Source organism: Geotrypetes seraphini, chromosome 8 (genome assembly GCF_902459505.1).
Source record: "Geotrypetes seraphini chromosome 8, aGeoSer1.1, whole genome shotgun sequence".
NCBI classification, from domain to species: domain Eukaryota; kingdom Metazoa; phylum Chordata; class Amphibia; order Gymnophiona; family Dermophiidae; genus Geotrypetes; species Geotrypetes seraphini.
The window spans coordinates 2,096,344-2,109,469 of NC_047091.1; the positions used below are offsets into that span (position 1 = coordinate 2,096,344).

At 44.9% G+C, this 13,126-nt stretch overlaps 1 protein-coding gene across 3 annotated transcripts in view; it reads right to left on the bottom strand.

Annotated features, from left to right (window-relative positions):
- TBCB (tubulin folding cofactor B) overlaps nucleotides 1–13,126 on the bottom strand; it is a 90,130-nt gene that overhangs the window by 44,393 nt on the left and 32,611 nt on the right. For all 3 annotated transcript variants that reach the window (XM_033955089.1, XM_033955088.1, XM_033955090.1), the window contains exons 2-3: nucleotides 8,249–8,392; nucleotides 1,126–1,222 (exon numbers count right to left, since the gene is read on the bottom strand). In XM_033955089.1, coding sequence (XP_033810980.1) covers nucleotides 1,126–1,222; nucleotides 8,249–8,392 — 241 coding nt within the window. The remainder of the gene's footprint in view (nucleotides 1–1,125; nucleotides 1,223–8,248; nucleotides 8,393–13,126) is intronic.

A 13,126-nucleotide genomic window follows, 5' to 3' on the forward strand; every position in this document is an offset into this window, starting at 1 on the left:
GAGTGAAAAATTGATCCACTTGTACCCGTTCTAGTCCACTCAGGATTTTGTAGATTTTAATCATATCTCCCCTCAGCCGTCTCTTTTCCAAGCCGAAGAGCCTCAACCGTTTTAGTCTTTCCTCATACAAGAGGAGTTCCATCCTCTTTACCATCTTGGTTGCTCTTCTTTGAACCTTTTCTAGCGCCACTATATCTTTCTTGAGATAAGGAGACCAGAATACTCCAGATGAGGTCGCACCATAGAGCGATACAGGGACATTCTTAGTCTTGTTAACCATTCCTTTTTTAATAATTTCCAGCATTCTGTTTGTTTTTTTTGGCTGCTGCTGCACATTGGGCGGAAGATTTCATCATATTGTCTACAATGATACCCAGATCCTTTTCTTTGGCGCTAACCCCCAGAGTGGACCCTAGCATCTGGTAACTGTGATTCAGATTATTCTTCCCAATGTGCATCACTTTGCATTTGGAGAAGAATCCTGCCTCAGACAAGTATGTAAACATAATCTAAATGCTTGTGTTTGGGCTGCCAGTCAGACCCTAAGAACCCAGACCCCCACAGCTCCACACACATCGGCACACGATAAAGTCATCAGGACTGTTTCTGGACCATACAGCCTACGCTCAAACTCCGGTAACAACCAGGAGCGAGCCTTGCTACCAGAATGGTCCCCAAGCTACCAAAATTATTCAAGCAGGCTGGCCAGGCAGGTGCCCTCTAAAAGGGTTGATTTCTCAACTACAGATTTCTGAACCAGAGTCTGTCTTCTCAGAGGCAGAACTGCCCTAGTAACAATGGGGACTTTTGGAACAAGAGAAACCTCAAAATCCAGATAAAACCCAAAAAATAAGAAGAAAAAACTAAGGGGCTACAGTACAGCCCTGCAACACAGGAGGCGGAGCCGAGAGAGGAAAAGAAATGTAGATGACGCCTTCTATACAATTTGCAACTAGAGGAGAATAACCCACTGGTTAAAGACTCATGTCTTTTGCACTAGACTCGGAGACAGGATGCTGATCTCAATGGACCTTCAGAATCACTCAATATGGATTATTTTTACCAGGACTACAAAGGATTTTCAAAATATTTATAAATTTTGCAGTGGCACTAGATCTGTGTTACCTGTTCTTTTATCATAATTATCATCTGATAACTCATACTTCTCCACTCTGGACAGATCCTCAAACACTCCAGTTTTAGTTCCACTTTTGTCGACAACCTACAGATAGACAAACAAACAAAAAAAGGCTGCCATGTAGTTTTTGCAGCTTATAAATGATTGCTTATGTAACACCCTTCAGGATATGAAGATCAAATCAGACTGCCAAAGCAAACCTTGGTTGTGCTGATGTATTATGACAAAGATTAATTTATTTTTGAAAAGATTCACTAAAGACAGTGTACAAGCATAGCAACAGTTTTATCAGTAAAATGACCAAATGTTAAGCATAAAATACAAAGTAAATTTAGAAATAGGCAAATTAAATGCTAGTTATTTTTTTGCCCCACAGATGTGTGCACGTTTACATTCAGATATCAAAATGATAGCCTTAATCTAATAGGAAAGGGAAAATGATTGGTGCTTCTAAGCCACCTTTTTTTTTTTTGTAGCTTTACAACCACACTCAAAGCGGTTTACATACAGCATCCTGGTATTTCAAGCATTTTCCCTCACAATCTATCTAATGTAGCTGAGGCAGTGGAAGATTAGGTGACTTGTCCAGGGTCACAGGGAGCAGCATGCTGAGGCTGTAGCTCTAACCACTTTGCCACTCTCCTCCCTGCTTTGGTCCTGTAATCTCTGCAACTATAAGTTAAATGTTGCATGAGACACCTTCCTGCCATCTCATTGGAATCTGTTTTTGCCCCCACGTAAAAGCTTTGAGCCAAATGATCAAATCCTTATTCCTCCGTCTGGGGGTGGGAATCTCCATCTTGACTCCCTGTATGGCAAGCTAGTCTCCCCTTTCCTTTCACTCTAGCAAGCACTTTATCTTTTCATTAGCTCAACATTCATCTGCATCCACTCCTACAGATGTCATCCAGGTAACGCAGCAGAAACTCATCCTGCTACCTTCTTGATTGGACTATCTGAATGCAGTTGTTTTACTTATTTGTATTAAAACAGTCAGAAACTAGAGACTAAAGGCTCCTTTTACAAAGTGGCAATTGTGATGCTGCTCATTAAATTCCTATGCAACACATTTGCTGCGCCAGGACTTGCCTCTGCAGCTTTGGCCCTGAGTTTCTCTCTTACAATGTAAAGACTAGTTTAACTAATTGTTTAATATTGTACTAGAAAACTCAGTACGAATACCGACATGATACAGATATATATATATTAAAACCTCTACCTCCAGGTGCGGCCCATGAAGAAAAGACCATCTGCAGCAGTAAAGGGGTCCCCAGGGAAAAGGAAGTTAGAGCAAGCTCCCCAGGCATGGAAGGTCATTCTGTACCCCCAACACCAAAATCAAAAGGTACACTTCTTTGTGCAGCAACTTGCCCAGCAGAGGAAATCCTGACAGAATACCAATTCACCGAAAGACATTCTCTTGGGGGCATGTCCGGAGGTGCCATCTGGAAATGAAAGAAATACCCCACCCTGATGACGGAGAGGACCCAGTGATCCGAGGAAGCCCCGCTGAGAGAACGAGGGGGAGTCGACGACTGCTTTGCGTTTAGAATGCATGGAAGGCAAGGAACCGGGAGTCCGAGGGATGGAGACCCCGGGGAGCCCGCCCGGCGAGCCCAGGGAAGAAGAGACCTCCCGATGCGGCAGCGAGGTGGGGGTCTTCGACCTCGAAGCCCCTCGGCTCGGAGACCGAGAAGGCATGGACAGTCGTCAAGGACGAGGATCAGACAGTAAGAGGTCCGATGGCTTGATGGACCCCGTAGTGCGAGAACCCGGAAATCTACCCCGCCTTGGGGGTTAGTCTCTGGACCGTTTCGCGGACCGCTGCCTCGAAGAAGAGATACGCTTAGGCCGGTGCTTCGAACGAGGCCGGGTGGCAGGAGAAGTCCGAGGGAGGAGGCGAGGAGTCACTCAAGGAGAAGCATTGGGACCGACGCACCTTACCTTGAGGGCCCTTGGCGCAACGCTCAGGCTGGTCATTAAAGAGCGAGGTCGAGGCCGGTGCAAGCTGAGCCAAAGCAGAGGAGATCTTCCAGGTTAGGATAGCCTTAAACATATCCTCAAACATCAGAACCGAGACCAAAGGGTTTGGACGGACAGGTGCAGCAGTGCACTCCAACGAGGGCGACCTCGATGTAGAGTATTCCCTGAAAGTGGAGGGACACTTTGGAGGAGGTCTCGTAGAGGCCGACAGAACCATACTCACTGCCTGGGTGGCCAGAGACTCCGAGGACGGTTTCTTTGGTAGCTGAGTTGAACCTGAAGGAGGAAGAGGAGACTTACCCGTGGCCAAGGTCTTCGAGGCCGGAGCTGCCGAGGCCTTCGAGGTTGAGGGAGACTTACTCGGGCCCGAGGACTTCGAGGCCGACGTCGAGACCGAGACCAGGGTCGAGGTCCTATCCCCAGGCTGGTCCATGGCGAAGAGTTCCGCAATCTTGGCCCGCTGTCGACGAAGAGCCCGTGTTAAAGAGTGGCACAACGCGGGCAAAAGCTGTAGGGTGATCAACACCGAGACAAAGTATACACCAACAGTGCGGGTCAGTTATCGAGAGCACCCGACCGCACTGCGTACACTTTTTAAACCCGATAACAGGCCGGGACATAAGGCAGGAAAAAAAAAGGCTGCAGCTACGCGAGGCCAGGCAGCCAAGGAAAAAAACAGGGTCCCCCGATCGCGATCGAGGAAACTAAATTAAAAAATATTTTTTTTTAAATCAAAAAAAAAAAAAATAAAGACACGGAGCACAGCGACTTCCGATCGTAAAAAAACTCCCAATAAAAGAAGCCGCGGTGCAAGAAAGGCACAAAAATGCAACGCAGAGAAGAGAGACAGGGCTTTCTGGCTCTGCGGAAAATTAGGAACTAAGGACCACGTTGAGGAGACGCGCCCTCTAGCTGAGCGGGAAGGCACACGAATGCGTGGTGCAGCACTAGCAAACTTTGAGATCTTCAATCAAGTTTGCTTGATAAGCTGTCCACGACGGGGCTCCGTGGATGACGTCACCCACATGTCGAGAATATGCTGCCTGCTTGTCCTGGGATAAAACATCTTAACTCTGTTTTCCAACCAGTCCATAATTCAGTGGTTCTTCATTGCCTCTTTAAAACTGGCTTTATAACATGTACTAGAGACCCATGTGGTAGAGAGTTGAACGGGGACAGAAATCCCACCCATCCCCGCCAAGATCCTCTCCGTCCTCACCCGTCCCTGCCAGGATCCTCTCCTTCCCCACCCATCCCCGCAAGGAATTACCTCCATCCCCGCCCGTCCCCATAAAAAGCAGCAATTACTTCTGACAGGATCATCAATTCCACAGTTTGTGTGTTTGCGCTGCTGTTTTCCTTGTGGAATCTCTTTGGTAGAACCCTTTTTTTGTTTTCTGTTCAGGTAATTAACTTATAAACCCCCTTTTTTACTAAGGCTGACGTGTCCATTATATTATATGGACGAACCCTGCTTCCAAAGCCTTCCATCCCCGTGGAGTCAAGTTGGCTAGAGGGGGGTCCCCGTGGGAGTCCTGTGGGCCAGAGGGGGGTCCCCGTGGGAGTCCCGTGGGTTAGGGGGGTCCCCGTGGGAGTCCCGCGATCTCCGTTCCAAAGCAGACCTCTACCATGTGGCCAACTGCTTTTCAAAATGTTGAGAAGCCAAGCCTACCTGCTGTTCACTCCAGGATGGGTTCCAAGCTAGCCCTTAGACCAGATATGCAATCAAGAGAGGTTTGCCGTCTGCCAGGAGCCAGGATCTGAGATGTAACCGCCTGCCTAGACAGACTTATCAAGCCCCAAGACCACTTCCCCATGCTTCTCATCCATGTCGGAACGAACGACACTGCCAGGAACACTCCGGAGAACATACCTGAAGACTTTGGAGCCCTAGGTGAGAAGCTGAGGCAGATGGAAGCGCAGGTGGTCTTCTCCTCGATCCTCCCAGTAAGGGGTAAGGGAAGAGCCAGGGAGGATCGTATCCAGAGGACAAACGACTGGCTGCATGGATGGTACAAGGAGATGAACTTTGGATTCCTGAACCATGGAGAGGCGCTGCAAGGACTACAGGGACCAGATGGGCTCCACTTGACCAGAAGAGGAAAGAACGTCTTTGGACATTGGACACCGACTAGCTCGCCTGCTTCATAGGGCTTTAAACTAGGTAAGTTGGGGGAGGGTACCTACTCACGTACTAGCTTGGTAAGTAACCATCCTGGTGAGGTAAGTACACACTCCATTTCTGAGTCTGAGGTAAGTACACACATTGCACACAGTACTATAGGAGTCAAATTAACTCAAGCGAGAAAATCTCCACAGAGACATAGCAAACACAAGGTATGGAGAGCTATGTACGTTAATGCCCACAGTTTGGGCAATAAAATTCTGGAATTGGAGATGGAAATGAGGAACGCCAACCTAGATGTGGTGGCGATATCTGAGACTTGGTTCACGGACTCCCATGGGTGGGATATGGCTATACCGGGATACAACTTACTTTGTCGAGACAGAGAGGACAAAATGGGAGGAGGGGTAGCGCTATGCACTAAAGAGGACATCAAAGTTACCAAAATCGCAGATGTCAAGTACACCGGGGAATCCCTCTGGGTGAACTTGGCCAGGGGGAATGACAAATGCCTGTATCTTGGCGTTGTATACAGACCTCCAAGGCAACAGGATGACATGGATATAGAATTAATCAAGGACATAGAGAATATCACATTGCGTGGAGACACAGTATTGTTAGGGGACTTCAATATGCCTGATGTGGATTGGAACAAACTTTCCACTACGACCAGCAGCAGCAGGAAGCTATTAATCTCCATAAAGGGAGCAAGACTCAGACAAATGGTATTAGAGCCCACTAGGGATCAGGCGATTCTGGACCTGATACTCACCAACAGAGAAAGTGTCACAGAGGTTTCGGTAGGCGATACGTTGGCCTCTAGTGACCACAACATGGTATGGTTCAACCTCAGGAAATGTTTCACTAGATCAAACACATCAACCAAGGTCCTCAACTTTAAGGGCACTAACTTCAAAAGCATGGGAGATTTCGTCCATTGGGCACTGCAAAACCAAGCCGAAACAGATAATGTAGAGGTAATGTAGTCAACTCTGAAATCAACCCTACACGAAGCAACCAACCGCTATATAAAAATCAGTAAGTAAATGGCGAAGAAACAATAGACCTCTCTGCGGAGATCTCAGACCTCATAAAAAAGAAGAAAAGAGCATTCATCTCCTGCAAACAATCAGGAAAGCAGGAATCTAAGGAAGACTATCTGGCCAAGTCAAAAGCAATCAAAACAGCAGTCAGATAGGCCAAACTCCAAATGGAGGAGAATCTAGCGAAGAACATTAAGAAGGGCGATAAATCCTTCTTCAGGTATATTAGTGACAGAAAAAGAAACACAGATGGGATAGTACGCCTTAGGAAACCAGACGGGAATTATGTAGAATCGGACTCCGATAAAGCCGAACTTTTAAATGAATACTTCTGCTCAGTTTTCACCTGCGAGGCGCCGGGATCTGGCCCTCAGCTGCAGACAAGGGAAAGCTCGGAAGACCCGTTTCAAAATTTCGAGTTTACGCCCAGCAGTGTCTACTATGAGCTATCAAGACTCAAAGTGAACAAAGCTATGGAACCAGACAAACTACACCCCAGGGTGCTTAGGGAGTTGAGTGACATCCTGGCGGAACCGTTATCCGCGTTCTTCAATCTTTCCCTAAGTAAAGGAAGAGTCCCGTTGGACTGGAAAATGGCTAACGTCATTCAACTCCATAAAAAGGGCTGTGTTTTGCATTTGTATGAATAAAGTTCATCTTGGTTATGAATAAAGTTCATCTTGGTTGTGTTTAGACATCAACTTTGCCTTTTTTTCTTTGTAGTGGTTTTGATTCAAACATTTTGAGCATTTTTAGGCTATTTTTTATTGTGGCTTATTTGCTCCTATTATGTTCAAATATATTTTATTGAGCTCAATAGAAAAATCAGAAATAGGCACACAAGGCAGCAAAACAAGCTCAAAGTATATGAAATATCCCACAACATCCAACTACCCATCCCCCCCAACAGTTCCCCCCACCCACCCCACCCTCCAAGTACAAGCCCTAGGATAAACTATAATACAATATAAAAGAGCCTTAACAATTAAGCAAGCGGCTACATGCCACAGGTGTCAGGGTAGGGCAAAAGGGTTCCCAAGTGCGCTGAAAAGAGCGCCCAGGAGACAGGAAAAATCCAACACATCTCGTCGTTCCCACATCAGAAGAGTAATCATCCGGCACCGCCATACAGAGTAGTCCAGTGCATCCTGGTCAAGCGATTTAAGTAGGATACATTTCAATGCAAGAACTATCCACTTGAGAAAGGCAGCAGCCCCCCCGATATGAGGGAATAGTGGGGGACAGCTTCAATAAAACTAAAGGGGAGCGGCGGATAGTAATGATCCAAATGCACTCCACAAAGAGAAAAATTGCATCTCAAAAAAAAATAGCGGGGCAAGTCCAAAACATGTGTATTTGCTCCTGTTATTAGTGGGGGGGGGGGGGTTCCAATTTATATTTATTAAATATTTTCATGTAATATAATATGCTTGAAAACAACAACAATAAAAGATATGCAAAATAAAATGCAAAATACTTAACAATACTTAAAATAAATAAAATGCAAAATAATATAAACTTAAAACAATACAAATTATTATAGAAGCTATGGTAGTTCATGGAAGCCTAGACAGTCTTCCTGTGAGCTTGATGAGTACACAATATCAACTATTTATGGTTTTATAAACCATCTTTCTGGCACTAATACAGTACTAGTCAAAAATGGTATAAGACTTTTAACACCAGTCACTATTGCTGCTTGAAACCAACTATAACACTCCATTCTTGTATTCTATAGGTCTTCACCATGTATTTCTAGCTATTATATGTAAAATGAATTTGGCTGGGCCACTCTTTGGTTCAATATTGTTTTAAATTCAGGCAATATTAAGCTGCACATCAACTTCCTTGACAGATTTGAAGATACTGTCCTTTACAGAAACATAGATGACAGAAATGTATAAACAGCAAAAATGAGGGAGAACTTAGAATCTCAGAGGTGAGACAAAGGGTACCTACATGTATTCGGCAACCATCATCCACAGGATATGAGCCCAATAAAGCCTCATCACTATCCAGCCTCAGTAGCAAACGGTTACTTGTATCAAAGAGCTCCAAATCCATGCATGAAGCGGGTATTCCAACAACCAACTCCAGCTTGCACTGCAATAAAAAATTACCCAGACATTACAACCACAATCCTGATTGTTCAGGCCCATAAAATTTTGAACTGAAAATGTCTCCTAAGCCACCAAATTTAAAATAAAGAATTCATGGGAGACCACAGGTAAACTTTTCATGGAAAACAGCACTGCTACTCAAAGAGCAGGTCTTCTTTCCTAAGAGAACCATAGCATGTTACTACTTAAAATACAAATCGTGGTCCTTAGGCCAGAAGGAAAATGGGGATAAGCAGAAAGGAAGGTGTCTAGTGATTGCTCATCAATATCAGGTTCTTAAATGAGTTATTTTTGGGGGTGTTCCAATTTCTATTTATTAAATATTTTCATGTAATACAGTGGAATCTTGGTTTACGAGCATAATTCATTCCAGAAGCATGCTCGTAAACCAAACTGCTCGTATATCAAAGCGAGTTTCCCCATAGAAAGTAAGGGAAACTCGCTTGATTCGTTCACACTCCTCTCCCACCCCCCCCGAGGCCAGCAGCACTGCTCTATCCCCCTGAGAATCGGCATTGCCCCCTCCCCCTGCGTGATCCGGAATCCCCCCGCCTCGATCCGGCATCCCCCAAGCGATTCGGCACCTCCCACCCACCCGAACACTTCGCTTACCCTCCATCTGGCACCTGGCACCAACGCACAGGACATGCCGGTGCCCGAAGATCTGCAGTTCTTTTTGCTGGGCCTTGAGCATGTGCAGATGCTCAAGGCCCAGCAAAAAGGACTGCAGATCTTCGGGCACCGGCATGTCCTGTGCATTGGTGCCAGTGTCAGATGAGGGTAAGCGAAGTGTTCGGGCGGGTGGGGGGTACTGGATCGCGGGGGGAGGCGCTCGTACATTGAGGCAAGCTCGGTTTGCGAGGCACCAGTTTTGCTCATCTTGCAAAACACTCGCAAACCGGTGCACTCGTAAACCGAGGTACCACTGTATAATATAATATGCTTGAAAACAACACTAGAATGCAAAATAATATAAACTTAAACCAATACAAATTATTATAAACTATCAATTCAACTATGAATAAGAATCTGGAATGGTTTAAAGAGAATTTATGGAAAGTAATGGGTTTCATATCTCTTACATAATACGCAATTCAACCACATATATACTGAAAAGCATAGCTACTTACCGTAACAGGTGTTATCCAGGGACAGCAGGCAGATATTATCACATGTGGGTGATATCATCCACTATGTCCCAGTACAGACAGTTGCACAAGTGCACCTGCACTGCAAGAACTTAAGAAAGCTTGCGACAGACCGCACTGTGCATGCTCGAGTGCCTTCCCATCCAATGCAGGTGCGCGTCTCCTCAGTGAAGTGGGTACGTTGTGAGAATATCTGCCTGCTGTCCCTGGATAACACCTGTTACAGTAAGTAACAGTGATTTATACCAGGACAAGCAGGCAGTATATTCTCACATGTGGGTGACCTCTAAGCTAAAAACAAAAACGCTGTGGAGAAGATGTCCAAGATGCAGGCTTTATTGAAAATACTGTCATAAAATCCACATAATAAAATGTCTAGGACCCATAAGATGGGAACTATGGACCCAACACGGTCCGTTTTTCGACGACCCTGTCTTCCTCAGGGGTCCCTAAGAGTCCTAAGTCAAAGAACCCTGCCCGAGAGCTCTGCGCAATAGATCCACATTCTTTGACTTAAGATTCTTAGGGATCCCTGAGGAAGACAGGGTCGTCGAAACATGGACATCCTTCTCCACAGAGTTTTTGTTTTTGATTGCTCTTTGATTCTGTGGAGTACCAGGGTCAATTTCTGTTTGTGCTTTGTGACCTCCAAGCTAACCAGAATGAGATGGTGGGAGTGTCGGCCTATTAGGAAAATAAAATTTTGTAATACTGTGTGGCCGAAGAGCTATCCCGTCTGGACAAAAGTTCCAGACAATAATGAGGTGAAGATATGAACCGAGGAGAAAGTAGCAGCTTTGCATATTCTATCAATTGGGAGAAAAGCTACTGAAGCTGCCATAGCTCGATCTTTTCATGGGCTGCGACTTGACTCTCCAGTTGCAGCCCAGCCGGAGCATAACAGAAACGAGATGCATGCAGCCAACCAGTGGGATAGCGATCTCTTGTAAACAAAAAGTTGTGGATATATCTGTGTGATTTAGTCCTTTACAAGTAGGAAGCTAATGCTCATTTGCAGCCTAGAGTATGAAGAGAGATGAGAAAGAGAACTTTCCAAGAAAGGAATTTTAGATGAGCCATAGACATTGGTTCAAATGTAGGCATCATCAACTGGGCAAGAACTACATTGAGATACCATAACACTAGAGGTGGCTTGAGAGGTGGTTTTACATTGAAAAGTCCTTTCATAAATCTGGAAATGAGAGGATGAGCAGTAAGAGGTTTGCCATCCACTGGCTGATGAAAGGTAACATGCTAGTACTAAGATGAACTCTAATAGAAGTGGATTTGAGACCAGAGTCAGACAAATGGAGAAGATAATTCAAAATCAGGGAAACAGATGAACTTTGGATCCTCATGATGAAGACACCAAGAAGAAAAACATGTCCACTTTTGCTGGTAACACTGCTGAGTGGCTGGTTTTCTGGAAGCTTTTAATATTAACATAACAGAGAAGAGCAGCTGAACTCAGCCCGAGCCCGAGATGTACCAAGCTGTCAGGTGCTAAGGCTGAAGGTTAGGATGTAGAATAGAATATTGACTCTGCATGAGAAGAGATGGAGAGATTGGCAGAGGTATTGGCTTCGATTGAGTTGAAGGAGAAGAGAGAATCATGGCTGTCTGGGCCACCGAGGAGCTATTGGAATCATGGTGGCAGACTCCTACTTGAGCTGGACAAGTATCTTGAGAACAAGAGGAATGGGTGGAAACACAAATAAACTTGATCATCCAATCCAAGAGAAAAGCGTCCGCTTCTAGGAGATGAGGCGAATACAGCCTGGAGGAAAAGCGAGGTAGCTGATGATTGTGAAGAGACACAAAGAGATCTACTTGTGGAGTCTCCCACAGAGAGAAGATGGAATGGAGAGCTGCTGAGTTCAGTGTCTATTTGTAAAGTTGAAAAAATGCATCTGTGCTGTCCGCCAGAAAAATTATGCTTCCCTTGAATGTAAACAGCCTTGAGAAAGATATTGTGAGGAAGTGCCCAATTCCAAATCTTTCGAGGTTCTTCATAGAAAAGGAGAAACCCTGCTCTACCTAACTAGTTTACATAGCACATTTCTACTTGATTGTCTGCATGGACTAGAAGAACTTGATCTTGAAGAAATGCTGACAGCTTTGAGGGCATTGAAAATCCCTCCGAGTTCCAACAGATGTAATGACGGCGGCAATGTCTGAGGGACTAGAAACCTTGAATGTGTAAACAATGCCGATGAACTCAACAAGAATAAGTTGACGAATCCGTGGTCAGGACTGTCTGAGGAGGAGGTGTTTGAAATAGCAACCCTCTGAAAAGATAGTCAAAGTGCATCCAGCACTGTAGTAATTGTCAAAGAGATGACTGGAATATGTGCGAGAAAGCATCTATCACCTGCGAGCACTGTGAAGGCAGAGCTCATTAAGGGATCCGTAGATGAAGCCTTACAAATGGAATTACATGGACTGTGGAGGCTATGTGCTCTAGAAGAACCATTATGAACCTTGCTGAGAGTAGAGAAGTTGGGCAAGAAGATGGTCAAGGTGAAATAGGGTGTTCCAATACTGTTGAGCAAGTAACACCCTGAGTTGAATAGAATCTAGTAGGGCTCCGGTGAACTGAAGCTTCTGAGATGATTGAAGTTGAGATTTGAAGAAAAAACTAATCCCAAATGCATAAAGCTAAAGGAATAGCAGACTGTTGTGTTGCTAAGAGCACACCTTGAGACAGAAGATCCTGAATGAGCCAATCTAGCAGATAAAGATTCAAAGACCCTGCGACCTCAAGGTCGCTGTCACCAAATCAGGTACTTGGTTAATGCTCTGAAAGAGGATTCCAAGTTAGAAGAGATTGAGACAACTTTCAGGAATCTAGATGAAATGAGTGAAAAAAAAAATTCCTTGAAAAGTAGAGAATATAGGCAATCGGTGCAATCCAAGGAGGATAGAAAATTGCCAGGGATATCATTTGAAACCTGTTTGAAAAGAAAGTTGTTGACAGCCCTTAAAACTAAGAGTGGTCAAAAACCTCATTAGGTAAGACAATGAGGTTGTTGATACCCTGAAGAGGGAAGGTAAAGCAGAGTCATAAGGGCAATGGTAAGGATATCTCGCAAACAGAATGTTCTGTATGCAGAGTCCAGAAGGCAAAGATGAATTCTCTGAGATCGAGAGAGTATAAGCAGTCGATCAAAGAGGGAGGAATAAGTTACACAGTGTAACATGTGTGCTGTCTATGGACGAAAAAATGGGAGGCAAGTCCTTGTTGTCCAACTGAAATAGGAAACAAAGAACATCTTAAAAAGGATGTAGTAGCCTTCACCTCCCCTACAGCAACTCCCAAACCTCCAGAATGTGAGAAACAGGATAAAGGATGTAGGAGAAAAATTTGAAGATAATGGAACGCCTGTTGGAAGACACAGGCTAACATTGGTGGTATAGTGGAAGGCATGATTGAAGAAACACACCCAGTTGACCCTGCCATGTAGGTAAAGCAGTTGAAGGGTCTGAAGTGGCGGAAGACTAACTTACAGGCTCTACATCCCTATTAGTTTCCGCCCAGAGTGTTCATGGTGAAATCCTGAAATCATAAC